This window comes from Alexandromys fortis, unplaced genomic scaffold (genome assembly GCF_014885135.2).
Source record: "Alexandromys fortis isolate MF-2015 unplaced genomic scaffold, M_Fortis_MF-2015_v1.1 scaffold_128, whole genome shotgun sequence".
Classification (NCBI taxonomy): Eukaryota; Metazoa; Chordata; class Mammalia; order Rodentia; family Cricetidae; genus Alexandromys; species Alexandromys fortis.
The window spans coordinates 3,057,728-3,075,423 of NW_026068012.1; the positions used below are offsets into that span (position 1 = coordinate 3,057,728).

At 47.0% G+C, this 17,696-nt stretch overlaps 1 protein-coding gene across 1 annotated transcript in view; it reads left to right on the forward strand.

Moving 5' to 3' along the window:
- Positions 1–14,642: 14,642 nt before the first annotated feature.
- The window catches only part of Pcp4 (Purkinje cell protein 4), a 60,381-nt gene continuing 57,327 nt past the window's right edge, over positions 14,643–17,696 (forward strand). The window contains exon 1 of the mRNA XM_050162005.1: positions 14,643–14,750. Within this exon, the coding sequence (XP_050017962.1) occupies positions 14,742–14,750 (9 nt within the window). The 5' untranslated portion in view covers positions 14,643–14,741. The remainder of the gene's footprint in view (positions 14,751–17,696) is intronic.

Consider the following 17,696-nt stretch of genomic DNA (forward strand, 5'->3'; position numbering starts at 1 on the left):
TTTTTTATCTTTCTCTATTTCTGTCTACCTTTCTTTCCTTCTTCCTCCAGGGCTTGCCGTGTGGCTGGGTGGCTGGCCCCTAACGTCCTCCTCTCCTTGTTCTCTTCGCTGCCTCAGTTCTTTTATTTATACTCAGTCTGCCATTCCTGCCTATCCTGCTCCTGCCTCGCTATTGGCCATTTGTCTCTTTATTAGGACTATCAGGTGTTTTAGACAGGCACAGTAATACAGCTTCGTGGAGTTAAACAAATGCAGCGTAAACAAAAGCCACACATCTGAAAACTATATTCCCCTACACCACTTACCTCCTAGAGTGCTACTAAGGGGGGGGGGGGATGAGAGGGAGAGGGGGAAGGAAAGAGAGGGAGGGAGGGGGAAGGCTGCCAATGATGAGTTAGCCTACTCAGAGCCCATTCCTCTGAATTAGATCCCATTTCCCAAATTCCCACTGACTTCCCTAGACCCTCCAAAATTCAACCCTACCAAGATGCACCCATTGATGAGGAGAGTTTCCCTAAAGTGGCTACTTTGAAGCCCGTTGCTTTGGGAGACCAAACCTTCAACACATGGCCCTTTGAGAACAGCTTAGATCTAAACCAAGATTTTGAAGAAGTCAATATCCAGCCACCATCCTCTGGCCCCTCTATCGTGTGCAGAATGCCCACGGGCTTTGTTTCATCCATTACACTGACCCTCATGGACACCCCCAATCCTTGTTAGATGCTGGGTGGCATTTCTATAAAGTTCTTCTCAAGGTTATCTTTAAAGCAGATGATGTGTGCCCCTGGAGTGTTGGGTTCTTGTTGATTCGTAGAATGGTGGACCAAGCACACCAAAATTTCGTGAAACTGCATATTTTAATTATGTTTCGTTTGTAATTTGAATTCTAATTATATTCCTAGTTGTTTTGTTATCACATATTTATTCTCCAATTTCCAAGCATTATTGGGGCTCTGGGATTTGCTTGTTTCTCAGAAACGTGGGGATCCTTAGCCTGGATGGCCAGAACAGTATGAAGAGGAGAAGTTAGCACGGTCAAGTTGAGTGCTCCTCCTGTGAGGGCAAAGACCAGACTATCCAGAACTGACAGTTTGTTGGGTCATGGATGCAACTCCAATTCCATTGACTCCTTGCAGCACCTCAATGCACCTACAGAAATTAGGAGTGTGCGACCCTATGCCTAAGCCTACCAGCCTGCCCCCCCCATGTAGATTTTTTAGGGTATATTTCCTAGTATAAAACATCAAGTTCAGCTTTGTATCTCATTTCCCATCTCTAAATGCTGTTTCCTCCCTGAGGCGTCCTTCATGGCCTCAGCTAGAGATCATTTCCGTCCTCAAATGCTTACACAATAGAAAAACAGAACACAGGGAAGGAAAAAGATGGAGTCAGGTGGATGGTGATAGAACTAGACAATCATTATGGGGACCACCATAACTGTTGGGACCCTTTGGAGTCCTGGCCTCCAGCCACTCTTCCTTGCTAGTGACCTTTCCTTGCCCTTCTGATTTGCACTTCTGAGAGCTGTGTCAAAGTTGTTTACCAGCTCCGATTCACGAGCACGTGTTGCCCTGGCCTTGATTAAGGATCAGGCAATGAGGTCTTCACCTGTTGGCCCACCTGACTGTGTTAGGTATAAAAGCCTCCGTGGTGCTGTTCAATGGAGGGCTTCTTTTACCAGCAAGAGAGGTGTATGCATGTTTAATCCTGACATCCTTCACTCGGTATTGGTTCCTGGCCGTGCAGGCGCCGCACATAACTAAAGCAGGTAAAACTTCAGGGATGCAAAATTACCGCAGCACACAATAGCCATACAGCCTAGAGCATCCCTGTCCCACCCACGTTGCTAACAGATCACAGTATGAACTTTCCTGTGTCCGTGGAGAGGTTTGGGTGATAGTCAGTGCAGTCATCGGTCCACATGACCATCAATGGAGACTCTGACCTCATGGGCTGCCTGCTCTGTTGCACCCAGATGGGCTCAGCATCAAATATTCAGAACTCTGAGCATCATCCAGGCTCAAATCAAGGACATGTGGTACAGTCGTGGATAACTGGCATTTGAACAGACTTACAAGACCATTTATTGCGCATGCTAACTTTCTTGGGTGAAATAAAATAAAAATATTTAAGTTTTCTTAGAACAGTTTTGGGGTAAGGTGTTATTTATAATGATTTCAACCAACTTCCAATGACTTAGCCAACAAAGGGAAGGGGGAAAAGAGGCTGGGGGGTGGGAGACAGTCAACAAGCGGATATAAGATATTAACAATCAAGGGTCTGCAGGAGATTATTGTCTTAGACTTCTGCAGGTCTGAAGGTTTGCAGATTTTTTTTTCAGTGCACACCTATGCACATCATTTGTTCTGAGACTTCAGTCTGCGCCCTCTGTCCTGTCAGCTTCAAGCCCAGGCTGATCTCTGATTCTCTGGCCTCAGGACATGCTTGTTCCTCTGTTGTAGGAAGAACCTTATAGCAGGTCCTTCAAATGGGAGGAGAAAAACCTATTATTTTTCCTGTAATTCTTGCCCCAGGTGGTACCTGTTCCTCGGGCCTGTGACCTCACGGCATGCCACCCACTTGCTGTCTCTGAGCGATGTTTAATCTGAGGGGCTAAAAGCCTTTCAATTCTATTCTACTTTCCACTCGCAGAGGCTGAATAATTCAAGCAGGCGCCATCAGAAAGGAAGGAAGGCAAAGGATTGTTCTGAAAATGAATTTGAGGATATCTCAGAAGGAGGTTTATCTCTTAAAGTGTGTTTACACAGCCCAGTTTTAATTTGCACATTGGTAGGGATCCTCTTGTTCCCAGGGTGTACCAGGCACTGTGCTGGGTTGTTCCTTGGAACTGTGTAAACTGGAAAATGGTCAGATATCTACCCATAAAAGCAGGGAATAGCCAGAATACACAAGCAAGATATTGCGGGCAGGGAAAAAGCAAAGAACTTCTGCCACTGTGACAGTCCTTGGAAACTTTTTCTTTGCTCTCTGTTGACTTTTCATTTTAAATTTTTATTCATTGTTTTTGCTTGACAAAGAGTTATTGCACAGATATCTACAGAGCAATGTCTGCTTTGATTGACACATATAGTGATCCTCCTAGGGAAATCTCCATATTCATTTCTTCAAAGTTTTATCTGCATTGTGAATACTTTCAAAGTCCTGTCTTCCAGCTTGAGATCTATAATTTCTTTTAATCTCGATCTCTCAGCCCCTCCTTCACCCTCTCCCATTTTCTTTTTTCTTTTCTTCTTTTCTTCCCTCATTTGTAATTTTAGAAGCTGGACATGGTCTCGAAGGCCTTGTCTACGTTAGGCAAGTATTCTATCACTGAGCTAGCTCTTGCTTCACTGAAATGTTGAACGTGAGCAAACCAAACTGACTCGGAGGTGAACAGGGAGAGCCGCTTCCAGCTGGGTTTAGGAAGTTGCACTGAGTAAGAGGAAGACAGGGGCAAAATGCAGGAGGGGTCTTGCCAAAGACCAAGCTTATAGGGGAGTCTGACCTCAAGTCAAGCCTCTTGGGATGTTGGCCAGGAACAGTGCTTTTGTTTAGTCAGAATGAAGCAAACTGGTACTGAGGCGTGGCTGTCCTTCTGCCAAGGTCTCCCCCAAACAAGAAAGAGTGGAGGGAAGAGGCAATACTTTCATCTTCACTTCCTCTCTAAACTCCAAAAAATAATTATTGAGGCCTTTAAAAAAAACTCATTAATTCTCTCATCAGCATAGAGATTGGAATTTGTTAACTGATCATTAATGCGTTTCCCCCTTTTAATTAAAATTCGTTGCCAGAGGAGAGTATGGGTGTTCTGGGGAAACGCATTAAAGGCAGAAAGTTAAGGTAGAGGTAAGTGCATTTCCTCCACAGTACTTTCCACCATGTTCTTTCTGCCCACCACAGGCCTAAACACAATCAAGCCAGGTGACCACAGGCTTAGGTAGTGAGAGGGTAGAGTAGAAGCCCTAAGCATCCTGCAGTGTGTGGGACATCCCTACTGAGGAGCTGTTGTCTGTTCCCAGTGCTGTAATGCTGCCTTTCTAGCAAACATCTCCAAACACCCAGACTTCCTTAGACAATAGTAAAGAACTGTGATGAGCCTCCACTAAGCTCCTACCAGGCCTGGGAAGTGATCTCCATGAACTTCTAGGGGCTCAGGACTGACTCCTGGAGCTTTAGTCCTACTGTGTGTCTTTGTGGCTTAGGTAAAGTCCACTGGGCCACAGATAGGCAGCTCAGCACACCAGCCTAAGTTCTGGGAAACCTTACCAGATGGTTATATAGAAACCGTCACCCAAAATATCATCAAACCCAAGTGCCTGACATGACCATTTTGCTGACATGGATGCAGGCGTTTCATAAATTCTCTCCCTTGACATTTAGGCCAAGCCCAGACAGCCTAGTGGTCTCCTGCCATCGTCTGCTTGGCTCCCATCGGGCAGACCTGCCTCCCTGTGGCCACTGGACATCTCCTTTTTCTCCTTGGCTTAAGTCAGGTGGATGTTTGCTTGGTTTGAAGCCAGAACAAGCCTAGGTGAGGCGACTCCTTGTGCTTTGCTCTTGCTCACATGCAGCAGAATGTGGAGCCAGAACAAGGCTTCAGCACCTCTTTTTGAAAATGAAGTTAAACTTGACACTTCACACAAATGTGAAGCTGTCCCTCTTAATTTGAAGCCACAAAGTTTTGGGGTGTGTGTGTGTGTGTGTGTGTGTGTGTGTTTGAAGCAGGAAAATGTAGCTTTTATTGTCCAAGGTCAATTTTTGATAATTAACAAGGAAAATTATCAGTGATGCCAAAAGTGTTGTTAATTAAAATTTCTTCCTCTTCCCTCCATCTGTCCCTCCTCTTCCCTTTTCCCTCTGTCTTCCCCCTCATCTCCCCTCCTCCTTTTCTCCCTGTAACTCCCATGAGTACTGGGAACTGGGGTAGTGCATCAAGGCAACATTTTACCTTTTTTTGTTACTACTAATTTTTTAAAAAGTTGAGACAGAGTACCACTAATTTGCTGGGTGATGTAGGAGATCCCTCTGTCTATGTGTTGCTTTTGTTGGTTAATAAAGGAACTGCTTTGGGCCTATAGCAGAGCTATGGAGGAATAGAGCTGGGAGGGGGGGGAAACTAAACAGAATGCTGGGAAGAAGAAGCAGACAGGGATGCCATGGATCCGCCACAGGAGGTAGAGGTGCTGAAATTTTGCTGGTAGGCCACGACCTCATGGTGATACACAGATTAATAAAAATGGGTTAGATTAAGATGTAATAGCCAATAAGAAGCTAGAGAGAATGGGCCAAGAAGTGACTTAATTAATACAGTTTCTGTGTGATTATTTCAGTTCTGGGTGACCGGGATGAACAAGCAGTTCCTTGCAACAGCTGAGGTTGACTTTGAACATACTTTGTGGCACAGGATGGTACTGATTTTGTGATCTTGCTTCCTAAGCAGTGGTGGTTATAGGCTTGCATCACCAGACTCTGATAGCCTAATTTATAATATTTCTTCTTCATCGTTTTCCTGGAAACGTCATCAGGATCTACTTATTTATTGAGCATCTGAGTTTAATACGCTGAAATGACACCATCATTATCTTTTAAAGTTAGAACATGGTGGTGGTTGTCCCAAATTCCCATCATAGTGGACATGGTGACTGATGTCCCAAATTCCCATCCTTGTGAATACTTTTACCCTACGTGTTGTTCATGGGTGACGAGGATAGCTGTTTTCCTTGTGTTTGAATTGCCAAGCTGAACTATTTTAGATGAATTATTGTCAATGTTTTATCTTCATCAAAGATAAAATTACTTCAGCCTAGACTACCAGAATTAGGCTTGAGAGGGAGTCCCGGCTCCTAAAGCTGAAAGGAACCATGGCAGCAACAGACATCCAGCTACCGTCCTTTTGTTTTTATAAGTGTTAGATATCATCATTATCATTTAAATTATTAGAAAGAAAATGCATTATGTCTGTTACACAATGAGGATCCGATTCTCAACTCATTAGACACTTGGGGAAATTCTTTGAGATGAAGGAGAATTTCCCAGAAATTTCAAACTAGAGTTGACTTCAAGCTCTTTGGAGTTATAACCTGCTCCTGTATAGTCCTGGTCTTACATTGGCCTTGGTCCATACAAATTTATTCACAGCCGTCACTCTTCTGTGCTTGATGTTGTTTGTTTGTTTGTTTGTTTGTTTTTGTTTTAGTTTTTTTTTTAATGTTATATACTTGACACAAGCTAGAGTCATCTGGGAGAAAATGCCTCCATCAGATTGGTCTGTAAGCAAGACTGTCAGGGGGTATTTTCTGAATTAATTCTTAATGTGGGAGGGCCCAGTTCCCTGTGGGATGGCACCGCTGGTCCTGGGAGGTGTAAGAAAGGCTCCTGAATGTGAGCCTGGAGAGCGAGCCAGCAAGCACCCTTCCTCCATAGTCTCTCTCTCCAGGTTTCATCCCAACCTCCCTTCATGATGGACAGTAAACTCTTGGATGACAGTAAATCCTTTCTTCCCAGGTTGCCTTAGGTGATGTTGTTTATCACAGAAACAGAAAGCAAATGAGAATACTTCCCTCATTTTTCCTTGTGCTTCTTTGGCCAAGAGGAGTCCGACTCAATAACACTGTAGCCTAAAGCTCATTGGCAATGTGTGTAAGAGTCGGTCTGCTCTCTCTCTCTCTCTCTCTCTCTCTCTCTCTCTCTCTCTCTCTCTCTCTCTCTCTGTCTGTCTATATCTGTGTGTGTGTGTGTGTGTGTGTGTGTATGTATGTCTGTCTGTCTCTGGGAGTCTTTGGATACACAATCCCCCCAGGTCACCTGCAGATAAAAGATCTTCTTTTGTAATCTCTGTTGCTTTGACAGGAAAAATAATCTCTAACTATTGCTGGGAAAGTTGGTAGCTATCCCACTGGGGATGAGCCTTTTAGATTCACAAGACAGTATTCATGGCGGAGGCTCATAGGTGATGTCTGTAGTGTTTGCCTTTGTCCATCCAGGCTTCTCCATCCTGGTTCCAGGGCCACCCTCTAGCTGTCTGGTGTGCTATGCTGGTGCATCCTTCCTCATCTTGGCCCACCCGCCCATCAGTCTCCGCTTGTGCTTAGCGCTCCCACGGTAAATACCGCAAAGGCGGGCGCCATTGACTTCAGTATCCCCCTCTCTTCCCACAGCTGGGCCCTACTTCCCCTGAGGTGGAAGAGGCAACGTATTGTATCTGGGCATTTCAGGCTCCTATTCTCACATGGATCTGGCCGACTCCTAAATAGTCATAGCTCACTGTGAAGTTTCAGGTTCATCCATGGTTTTTAAAAACCTGCAGGCACACAGAATCCTCAACGATTACATATGCTGGGGTGGGGATATGGCGCAGTGGATAAGGCGCCGGCTATGCGAGCATGAGGCCTAAGTTTGGATCCTCCGCACACTGCGGATGCCGGGCAGTATAATCCTGGCATTGGGGAGCAGAGACAGGATGGTCCAAACCAGCAATGAGAGACTTTGTTTCCAAAGGTAAGATGGACAAGCAGTTGAGGAAAGACACCCTCGTGGCCACCTCTGCCCTCCACATGTGCCTGTCTGGGCAGACATTTCTTCATACATGCACGCACATGTACCACCCATACAAATAAAAGATTAAAAAAAGAAAGAAACGTCCCTGTGGACCTTGTTCCGGCGTCTGTTAGGGAATGCACGTCCAAGGCAGAGTAGGCAGAGGGCTTCCCTGTATCTGACCGTCCTCAGGAGAGGTGAAGCCGCAGGTGAATTTGGTTCTTTAGAATGTTCAGGTCAAAATTAGGCGCAGCATAGAACGTCATCACCGCACCTACCCGTGGCTGCAATTCCGTTCTTAGGAGAGGAAGGAAGAGCTTTGGTTCTGGCTCTTGTCTACACAAGATGAAAACAGCCGTTGGGTTCCAAATATGCAGTGGCGTTTATGCGGGTTTTTTAAAGATTTTTTTCTGAAATTCTTTTTTAAATTTTATTTTATTTAACATTTTTTTTCATGTATTTTACACGGTTTTATACCGCATTCTCCAGGCTGTGTGTGAACTGGAGCTTGTCACAGATGGGACGCAGTGTGCTGTTGCTCTGGTGGGACCTCGTCCCCACTTCTTGGCTGCTTAATTGGAAATAGAATCTTTTTTTATTGATTTTTATTGAGCTCTACATTTTTCTCTGCTTCCCTCCCTGCCTCTCCCCTCCCCTTCAACCCTCTCCCAAGGTCCCCATGCTCCCAATTTAGAATCTTTCTAAAGACTCTTAGTTCACTGAATTTAACTGACTGTTTTCTCCCTAATTTTACCATATTGGTGATAATGTTCATTAACATGATTCAGTAGCTAGAACTGCTTAAAGCAGGTATTCACAGAAAAATGGAATAAACCCATCATTCTTTATGCTAATACTTTTTTATTCTTGAAATAGCGGAAAAGATATGAATTCTTTTTGGGGACATAATTTTTAGACATTACATTTGTTTTTGTTGGGGAAGATTTTAGCATAGTTTCCCAGCATTTCATTGGTATATGCAGCAGGGCTGGAGAGTGATAATTGTCTAGCGTTCTTCTCTCGTGTCCCCTTACACAGGGCAGTATCACCAGCCATGTTCCTGCAGACACTTCAGAGTGTTTAGTCTCTCTCAACCCCCTCTCTTGTTCTACTCCTCAGCTCCAGAGGCCCATGGACAGGTCCGTGGATCAGACATTACAAACCCTTTCCTAAATATTTGCCTCTATAAATACATCTGCCTGATGTAACCACTAATTCTCTACCACAGCTGTGAGAGACAGTGGCTCTTACAACATAGACTAAGAAAATAAAACAAAATTAAACATGGTTACTTCGAATCATAGAAATTATGTTCCTGGGGGGAAATAGTGGGGTTGATGAATCTAGGGAATGGCATGCTGACATTGTGTGTACCACACAAAACCACCTGTTCTCTGGTGTGTTTTCAGTTTGTGTGTGTTCAAACCTGAGTGTGGGCACTTTCGTGCCATGGTGAGTGTGTGGTCAGAGGATGACCTCAAATGTAGTCCTCATCATCACCCGTGTTTGAGAGAGTATCTCTTGCTGTTGTTCACCACCACACATGAGCTTCTTTAAATTCTCCTGTCTCTACCCACCACGCTGTAAGAGTGCTGGGATTATAGATACACGACCATGTCAACTCTACGTGACCACTGAGGGGTCCACGTGGCCTGCACACTATACCTGTGACCACTGAGGGGTCCACATGGTCTGCAGTCTGTACCTGTGTCCCCCAAGAGGCCCCTGTGGCTTGCACTGTACCTGTGACCACTGAGGGTCCACGTGGTCGACACTCTGTACCTGTGGCCACCAAGGCTCCATGTGGTCTGATACTGGACTGATAACACAGATTTGGCATTTCTCCGCTCTTGTTACCCCTGTGTTGGTCAGTTTGCCTGGAAGGTGAGATGAAGTGGACACCAGACTGCAGAATAATATCACAGGGGCCTTGGCTCATAGCCAGGGGGAAGGTAAGGGTGGAATGGAGCATACGGGCTGGCTCTGGTTTTGGAGCTGAGGTGAATGATAATGCTGTCTTGAACCGGAACAAGAGAGCCAGGCTTTCAGGGGAGAGACACCTCCTCTGCATGGCGTAGTGGCTTGCAGGCAGCAACCTGCTGCTGAGCACAGTCTTCGGGGACCCTGGGCTGAGAACAGAGTCCAGAGAACAGGTCCTTGGTATGTGATCTGGGGTTTGGAGTGCCTATTCCAGAGTCCACGATGGAAGCCAGCCTTGGCTGTGGGCCAAGTGGCATCGCCAGCTTAGGAGGCTGGAATAGGATTTCACAGAGAGGAGGATAAACAGCTGGCATTTCCTGACCGCTGGAAGTCCGCGGTCAAGGAGTCAGCACTGGTTCCTCTAGATGCCCCCTCCTTGGCTTGCAGACAGTATTTCTCATGATGGCCTGGTCATTCTGGGCATGTCTGCATCCCAGTGTCCTCTCATGTAAAGACATCAGTCATGCCGGATTAGGACCTATCTTGCACACATGTTTGATCTTGCTCATCTCTTTAAAGTCTTGGTTCCAAAACCAGGCCGGGGGCCAGGGCTGTGGCATGTCAGATTTAGAGGAACACATATAAGCAGGTGCTGTCCTCAGCCCCAGGCAAGCAGGTTGAGGACACTGTGAAGAGCAGACCAGAAGGCTCTCCCCGCTCTACAATGGAGACGAAGCAGATAATTAAGAACACAACAAAGCACACTTTCGTTAGCTGCCAGGGATACTGGGGATTGAGAGTCCTGCCAGCAGGCCCATGGTGCAGCCTTCAGCAAATGCCACTGGCCTCTGTGTCACAGAGAAAGCTACAGGGGTGACAGGATGGTTCTGTGAGCTTCACAGACAGCCCTGGTCCCCAGGACAGGCTTACTCTGCTAATTGGACTGAAAGAGACTGCAGGTTATAAAATGACCTTTCCCTCTATAAACAGGGATAAAAATAATTCAAAGCTTAGGAAGACAGCGGCTTCAGACAAGTTTGCTACACTCGAGTTCAGACAAGAAGCCGCAGTCCTCCCCCTCAACTGCTCCACCAGTCTCTTCTCCCCTGAACCTGGTAGCTTGGGGAAGAAACAATGATGCCACCCAGCATCAAAGTGGGATGGAAGGATGAGGGCATAAAGCACACACAATTTCAGATAAGAGACAGCTAAAGAGGAGGAAAAGGAGGAGCAAGATAGATGGGGTGGGGGAGATGAGGTGAAGAAGACAGAGGCAGAGGAAGGGAAGCCCAACAAACCCTAATAGCATCAGTGAACAATAAGACATACACACCCATGATACAGACCAACTAGGTAAAGAAGACCGATAGCCTGGGGAGATGGAGGGCAGGGTAGAACAGCAGGAAGGCTGGACCACATCACCTGCTAAACCCCGGCAAGGCCACAACCTTCTATTTTTGCTGATCCATTTCTCCCACAAAGGCAGCAAAGCCCAGTGATCTAGGGTTGGAAGAAGTTCACTATGCTAGAATTAAATAACTTTTAGAAAGCAGGCTTGAAACTTGCAGCGTAGAGACTTTTGAAAGACTCTTTACCACTTGCAAAAGAGAGAATTCTTATATGTCTTTGGGAAGCAAGCGCATCTAGAGTTTTCTTTCTTGCATAGCTTCACACCGGTGGGTGCTGGAAGGTTTGTGTGTGGTTTTGGTGTCCATTCCTTGCTGGGCCATAAGACTCCTAAGAGCAGCAGAAGCATGAGCAGGGTGGGAGGGCCTGGCCTTTCCCCCTTCAAAGGGTGCCAAGCCCAGATGGAAAGACAAGACTCATAGGTAGTGGCACCCATTGGTATGCCAAGACCATCACATGCTTGTAGAATACCACGGAGTCATCAGAACCAGAGAGTCCCCTGACTCAGAGTTCAGTGACATCTAGGAGGTTGGTAATATTCAGAGCAGCAGAAAGATGAGAAACCATGGGCCTCTGTTAGGGTGGGGTTACTGGGGTCCAGGGACGGCAGAGGTGCACAGAGCTATCCTGGATGCTGACTGGAGGGCAGCTGAAGTAGGGAAAGGAGGGGTATCATGGGAGCTGGAAGCCATAGTCAAGCCCTGCTGCAGCCCCTATGAGGGATGGACTGTATTCTTTGACAGTGCCAAAGCTTCCTGTGCAGGGATTGTGTGCTGTGTGGGAACAGCGGCATCTGGACCATAAAGCATGAAGATGCCAGGCATCAGAATCAGAAGAAGCAGGAAGGAGGCTGGAGGTGGCTCCTTTTCCCTCCCTCCCTTCCTTCCTTCCTCTCTCCCTCCATCCCTCCCTTCCTCACAAATCCCTCCCTCCCTCCCTCCCTCCCAAATCCCTCCCTCCCTCCCTCCCTTCCTCCCAAATCCATCCCTCTCTCCCTCCCTTCTATTCTTTTTTCCTCCCTGGGAATCTTACCTGGAGTCCTGCAATGCCAGGCTAGGTGTCTACTGCTGAGCAATATCCTGCTTCCCTTCCCCCCCTTTTTATTTTGGTACAGAGGCTCACTAAGATGTCCAGGTTGGCTTTGAAATTGACATTCTCCTACCTCAGCCTCCCAAGTAGCTGGGCTTACAACTGGCCTTCAGGTAGCTGGCATTACATGAGCCTGTCTTAAAAAAATTCTTCTACTCCATATCTGAAGAATGATGATTTGACATAAAAGTCTGATTAAAAGCCCCCAATCAAAAATAGAGTGTGCCTATGGTTTCATCAATTTTTTTGGCTCACCTCTGCCCCCTAGGCAAGAGCATGTCTCTACTGCATGAGCACACACACACACACACACACACACACACACACACACACACACTACACAGTTCCATAAACTATAAATTACAAAAGCTGCCTATATTTTAATGTAGCAAGAGTGAAACATGAACTGAGATGTAATACATGAAGCCATAAATTTTACTCTCCTCGGGTTCTTTCAGCATTTCTTTACCAGCTCAACTCAATATACTCTGTAGACACAGACCACAGACAGACAGACAGACACACACGGTTAAGTCTTTAGAGACAAAGTCTTAATATTCGTGTAACCAGTGGAGGAGAGTGGACACTGATGATCAGACAGACTTTTGATAAAGTTGTGTACGAAGCTATTTGACACCCTGGATTCAGGTTCCAAGGTCCATGTGGCATCTCCTATGTGCCGTGCTGTTGTGGGAAGTCTCTGGTTGACTGTCCATGGGCTCCCCATCTGCAGAGTCATCATATGGTGCCCGGGGTTCAGATTTCCATGTCTGCTATCTTCTGGGAGGGAGGGAGTGCTTGCATTTCTGGTTCCCCTCTGAGGATGGGTGAGCTTCCTTTTATCTGGGCTGTTTGCAGCCTTTTATCTGAGCAGATAGCACTGGGGATACCTAAGGATGTCATGATACTGAACCTTCATAAGGGGGTGAATGTAGAGGATGAAGACAATGCTGTCTGTATGTTTATATGGTTAGGATACATGGCTAATTTGTATATAATATACACAGTAGCATATGTGTACACACATGCTGTGCACCATGCTGCCCACAGCTTTCACTCTAAAATACGTACCCTGGTGAACAACCAATGCTTCCCCTTGGAAGACATGATGCCCATGACAATGACTCTGAGTTAGGCTGGGCAACAGTTGGAACTGTGGCTGAGACTCTGGCCTGCTGCTTTCTGATCCCATTCCCACCGACGCGCGAGGACGAGAGCTAAGACAGAGCACCTGGCTTTGCTTCTTTCCAACTGGGGACACATGGGGGATGATCGTGGGAACATAAGGCAGACAACTTGGGGAGACACAGCTGAGCTGAGAAGAGGAAATGAGCAGACAGGGGTGCAATGTGGGCCCTTCTGGGTGCAGGGAGGCACTAGGGCAGGTATTGCGATTCTAGGAAAGGTTTGGGGGCTCTTGACCTGGTCTTTCTAGTCTTGTTGCTGCTCACTGGGATTAGCTAGGATGTAGCCTGCGATTGCTACTCATCTGGCAGACACCACACCTCCAGTGTGGATATTAAGACTCCCAAGGTCAGGACTGAAGGGAAAAGAAGAGCTTCTAACCCATGAGGCTGGACAAGACCACGGTGAGGAGCCCTTTCATGGGGTCTCATTTGCTAGGGGGGTCTTGAGAACCCTTAGGGAAAGATGCTGCCCCCACCCCACCACTGCCAAGTGGGATTCAGGATTGTTAGACTCCAAAGGTCACAACACACACCTATTCATGTCCTTCTACCCTAGGGTCCAAGCAGGCAGATGAGGGACAGGGGACAGAAACGGTAAACTCTAAAGCCTGAGCCTGGTGCCCCCAAAGGGAGGTAGGAGGCAGTTCCTGGAAGCACAGAAGGACTTCCCATTGCTCTTCATTCGAAAACCAAACTGGTAAATTACATGTGAGATCTATTCCCCCAGAGTGTGATTCCCACACCTCCCAATACACCAATACGTCATCAGCAGTGGGGTCCTGTGGCCACCTGTGTGGCCATGACTCTTGTGCTTATCATTCTTTTAAATTAAAAAAAAAAAAACTTTCAAAGCAGCAGTATTCCTTACGGCCTTTTCATAATCCTTAATTTTGGTTGGCCTTCCCCCCTCCTCACTTCTCTCCCATTTCCTTGCTCCTTTTCCTCATTTATGCCCCCCCCACCTACCAGTATTCCCCGTCTACTTTCATATAATTTTATTTTTACCATCCTTACCCCATCCCTTGAACCCTCCCTCATTCAAATAAAAACACATGTAAAAAGTTGAAATCAGGATACCCATATGAGCAGGAACATTTGTCTTTCTGAGTCTAGCCTACCTCACTTACCATTTTTTCATCCATTTCCCTGCAAATGTCAGAATCCTTTTCTTCTATGCCTGAATAAAATCGATTGTACCACAGTTTAATTATCTGTTTATCTGCTGATGGGAAAGTATGTTGGTTCTTTTTTCTTGCTGTCGTGACTAGAGCGCCCATGAACATGGATAAGCAAGTATCTCTACGGTAAGGTGCAGAATCCTTTTAGGGTAGATGCGCTGGCGTGCAACAAATTCCTTGGTTCCTGCTTGGAAGCGGAGCTGAGACCTGCTGCGCAGTTCCACGCTTCTCCACTAGGTGGCTCTTTGCACTCTCGTATGTCTGCAGGCGTTCAGACAGGTTGAATGCTTTTCATTGGCTGGCGGGAGGCATGATGCCATCCAGCAGCTCTTTTTAAGAGAAAAGCCAGGACCAGAGAAACAGCCACCCCTGAGCATTGCCTTCTGTGCTGTTCTGTGGGACGTAGCTGCGGAGTCAGGCCAACATGAGTGAGGTGAGCAATGCTTATGCTAGCGCAGGGAAACCGGGGAGTGAGAAGGGTCTGCACCTCTGGGAATCTCACAAACACGAAGGGTGTCTAGTGGGGTTGAGGTGTAAATGGATCCTGTCATTATTTGCTTTGAGGATGGAGTCTCCTGATATCTTGTTTTGAATGACAGTGTAGAAACTGGTTAAGTTTACAACTTTTTAAATCAACCTTAGAAAGGGGGAAAGGGTAGGTATATCGTTTCTGATCTGTGACTTTGGGTTTTGTACCTTTGAAGAGAAAGCCAGTTGTTTGACGCTCTCTTGAGGGTTTGTGCGTCTTCCAAGGAGTGTGTCCTCACGTGTTTCCTTGGGGCACAATCTGAGGGTTAGCAGACGGAGCTAGCCACCTGGGAGACACAGCTTCAGAAGAAAGGTGGGGAGTGAGGATTTGTGTTGGGGTGGCAGCTCCTGCAGAATCACTGCCTGTGACAGACAGAGCTTGCTATTCATCAGTTAAACAGAACCCAAGGAAGCATACACAGTCCTAGTCTAAGTGTGTGTGTCCGTGTGTGTGTGTGTGTGAGAGAGAGAGAGAGAGAGAGAGAGAGAGAGAGAGAGAGAGAGAGAGAGAGAGAGAGAGAGAGAGAGAGAGAGAGAGAGAGAGAGAGAGAGAGAGAGAGAGAGAATGAGAGAGAGACAGAGAGAGAGAGAGAGAGAGAGAGAGAGAGAGAGAGAGAGACTGAGAGAGAGACAGAGAGAAAGAGACAGAGAAATAGACAGACAGACAGACAGACAGACAGGCGGCTACCTCTGAGGCACCAGGAGGTGTTGGCAGGAGAGTTCATCTCAAACTGAAGATGCTTCTCCTATTCTGTGTATACAGAGTGTGTTATGCTGGGGCAAATTGGTGGCTTGCATATTTTTATTTCAAGAAGAGATTACAATCTCTCCCACATGAAGATTTGGGGTTACACAATGCTATCCTCTTTCAACTAGAAGCCCAGGCAAGTCTGTTTTCATTTCCCCTGGGATGATACTTAATTACTTTGAGAGATCTGTTATCTTCTCTGTATTTTTTTTTTTAAAAATTGTTTGACAGATGGGTGATCTTTTTTTGGAAGTCTAGAGTAGAATTAACAACTTCAGAAATGAAATGCCTCCTCAAGGCTCTCCTCTCTTTGACGGGCAGGCGGCTATGGATATAAACAACAGGAAGAAGGGCGGGCGAGGTGGTGCTGCACTGAGGTACAGGACTTGGGACAGAGCCAAGAGCTTGGGGGAGGGGTTGGATCTGGGCTGGGAGATGGGAGTCTCCTGGCAACCCTGGGAACAGGAGCCACAAGGACAGCCATTGGTTGCCTCATGGTGAAGATGCTGAGTGCAGTGCCAAACACTCCTACATGGATCCCCCTTCTGTGAATCTCTCAATACCCTGGGCAGTCTGTGACAGATGAGGCAACTGAGGCACAGAGAAATGCATTCACTGATTCGGGGCCACCAGCTAACAATCAGGAGATCCAGGACTAGCCTTGTCACACTAGAGTAGTTGGTACCAGGTTCCTGGTGGAGTTCAAATGCACATGGGGGGTCTCTGAACAACTGGGGCAGGGAGGAGCAGAAGGAAGCAAGCGTCCTGGGCTCTGAGGAGCAAGGGCATTGGGGACAAGGTTTCTTTTGCCTTCTGTGTGGAGGAGGGGCTTTCTTCTAGGCTTCACTAAGACTTCAGAAGCACAAGGGTTAGGGGGAACTCACCTTGTTTGCAGTAGGAAGGGGTGGCTGTGCAGTCAGCGTTCCCCATGCATACGTAGCTCAACAGATTCTCATCAAGGAGGGGCCTAGAGAGCAGACTAGTCTTGCAGCAGGGGCGCCTTTTCTGTGCCCAGTTAGCAACCCGGGATAGTGCCCTTCCACTCTTCTTGCCAAGGTTCATGCCTAGGGGCCTGCCAGTGCCTCCTTGGGCACTCACAGATCAGGAGACTGTGTAGGTCCCCAGGGAGGAGCCTGGTCCCAGAGGTCAACCCACAATTAGGTTTACAACCTCCTTTCTGCTGAACCTGTAATTAGGGCAGTCTCACAGACCCCACCCTGTCCCGGCTGTCCACGAAATAGTGTCACAGCCCAGTGCTCATTCCAAACTCTGCTTCTGTGTCCCCAGCTTTCCCTGGCACCCATCTCGGCTTCTCATCCACACCACTGCTCCTGATCTCCCCACTGCTGGCCAATCCCCTAGTCCCTGGCTGGTGGTGTTCTTTGGGAAAGAGGGATGTCCTTTGACTAAAACAAATCTACTTTAAGATTTAATAAAGGGGTCAGGGAAGGATTAGGAAAGGGCACCGAGTTCCAAAGGTTTCCCTTAGTTGGATGAACTATACACACGGCTTATAGTATCAATAATTCCCAGGCAGGACTGGAGACACATGATCATACATGACTAGTTGTTGGCCAAAGCATAAGCCTTGCTTTCCCTCTGCCCTAAGGCGTTTGGGGCTGGTGCAGGTGTGTGTGTGTGTGTGTGTGTGTGTGTGTGTGTGTGTGTGTGTGAAGTCTCTTTCTGCAGCCCTCAGGGTTCATAGCAAGTGGAGAAACTCCAGAGATCTCTAGTTAATCCCTTGAGTCAACACAAACCTATATTGGACAGAAAAGACCCTGAAAACCCAAAGCCTGCCTGGGATCAGCTCTGTAGTACTGGGACTTTTGGTCTTAAAGGGGAAGGGGCAACCGTAAACTGGTCCTGACACTGGCTTTAAAGGGGACAACTTATCACAGTGTGGTTTCCATGCCTCAGAATCGTTGTTTATTCATTTACTGCAGGGGGAACGTCATGTGGTCAGAAGAACAGTTTAAGTGTAGCAAGGAACTCGCTCTGCTGTGTTTTGTTGATCTCATGGGAGATCTGCCCTTTCCTAAACAGAAATTGAAGAGGAATGGATTGGGCGGGGGGGTAGAAAAGAGTAGGGGGAGGGACTAAGAG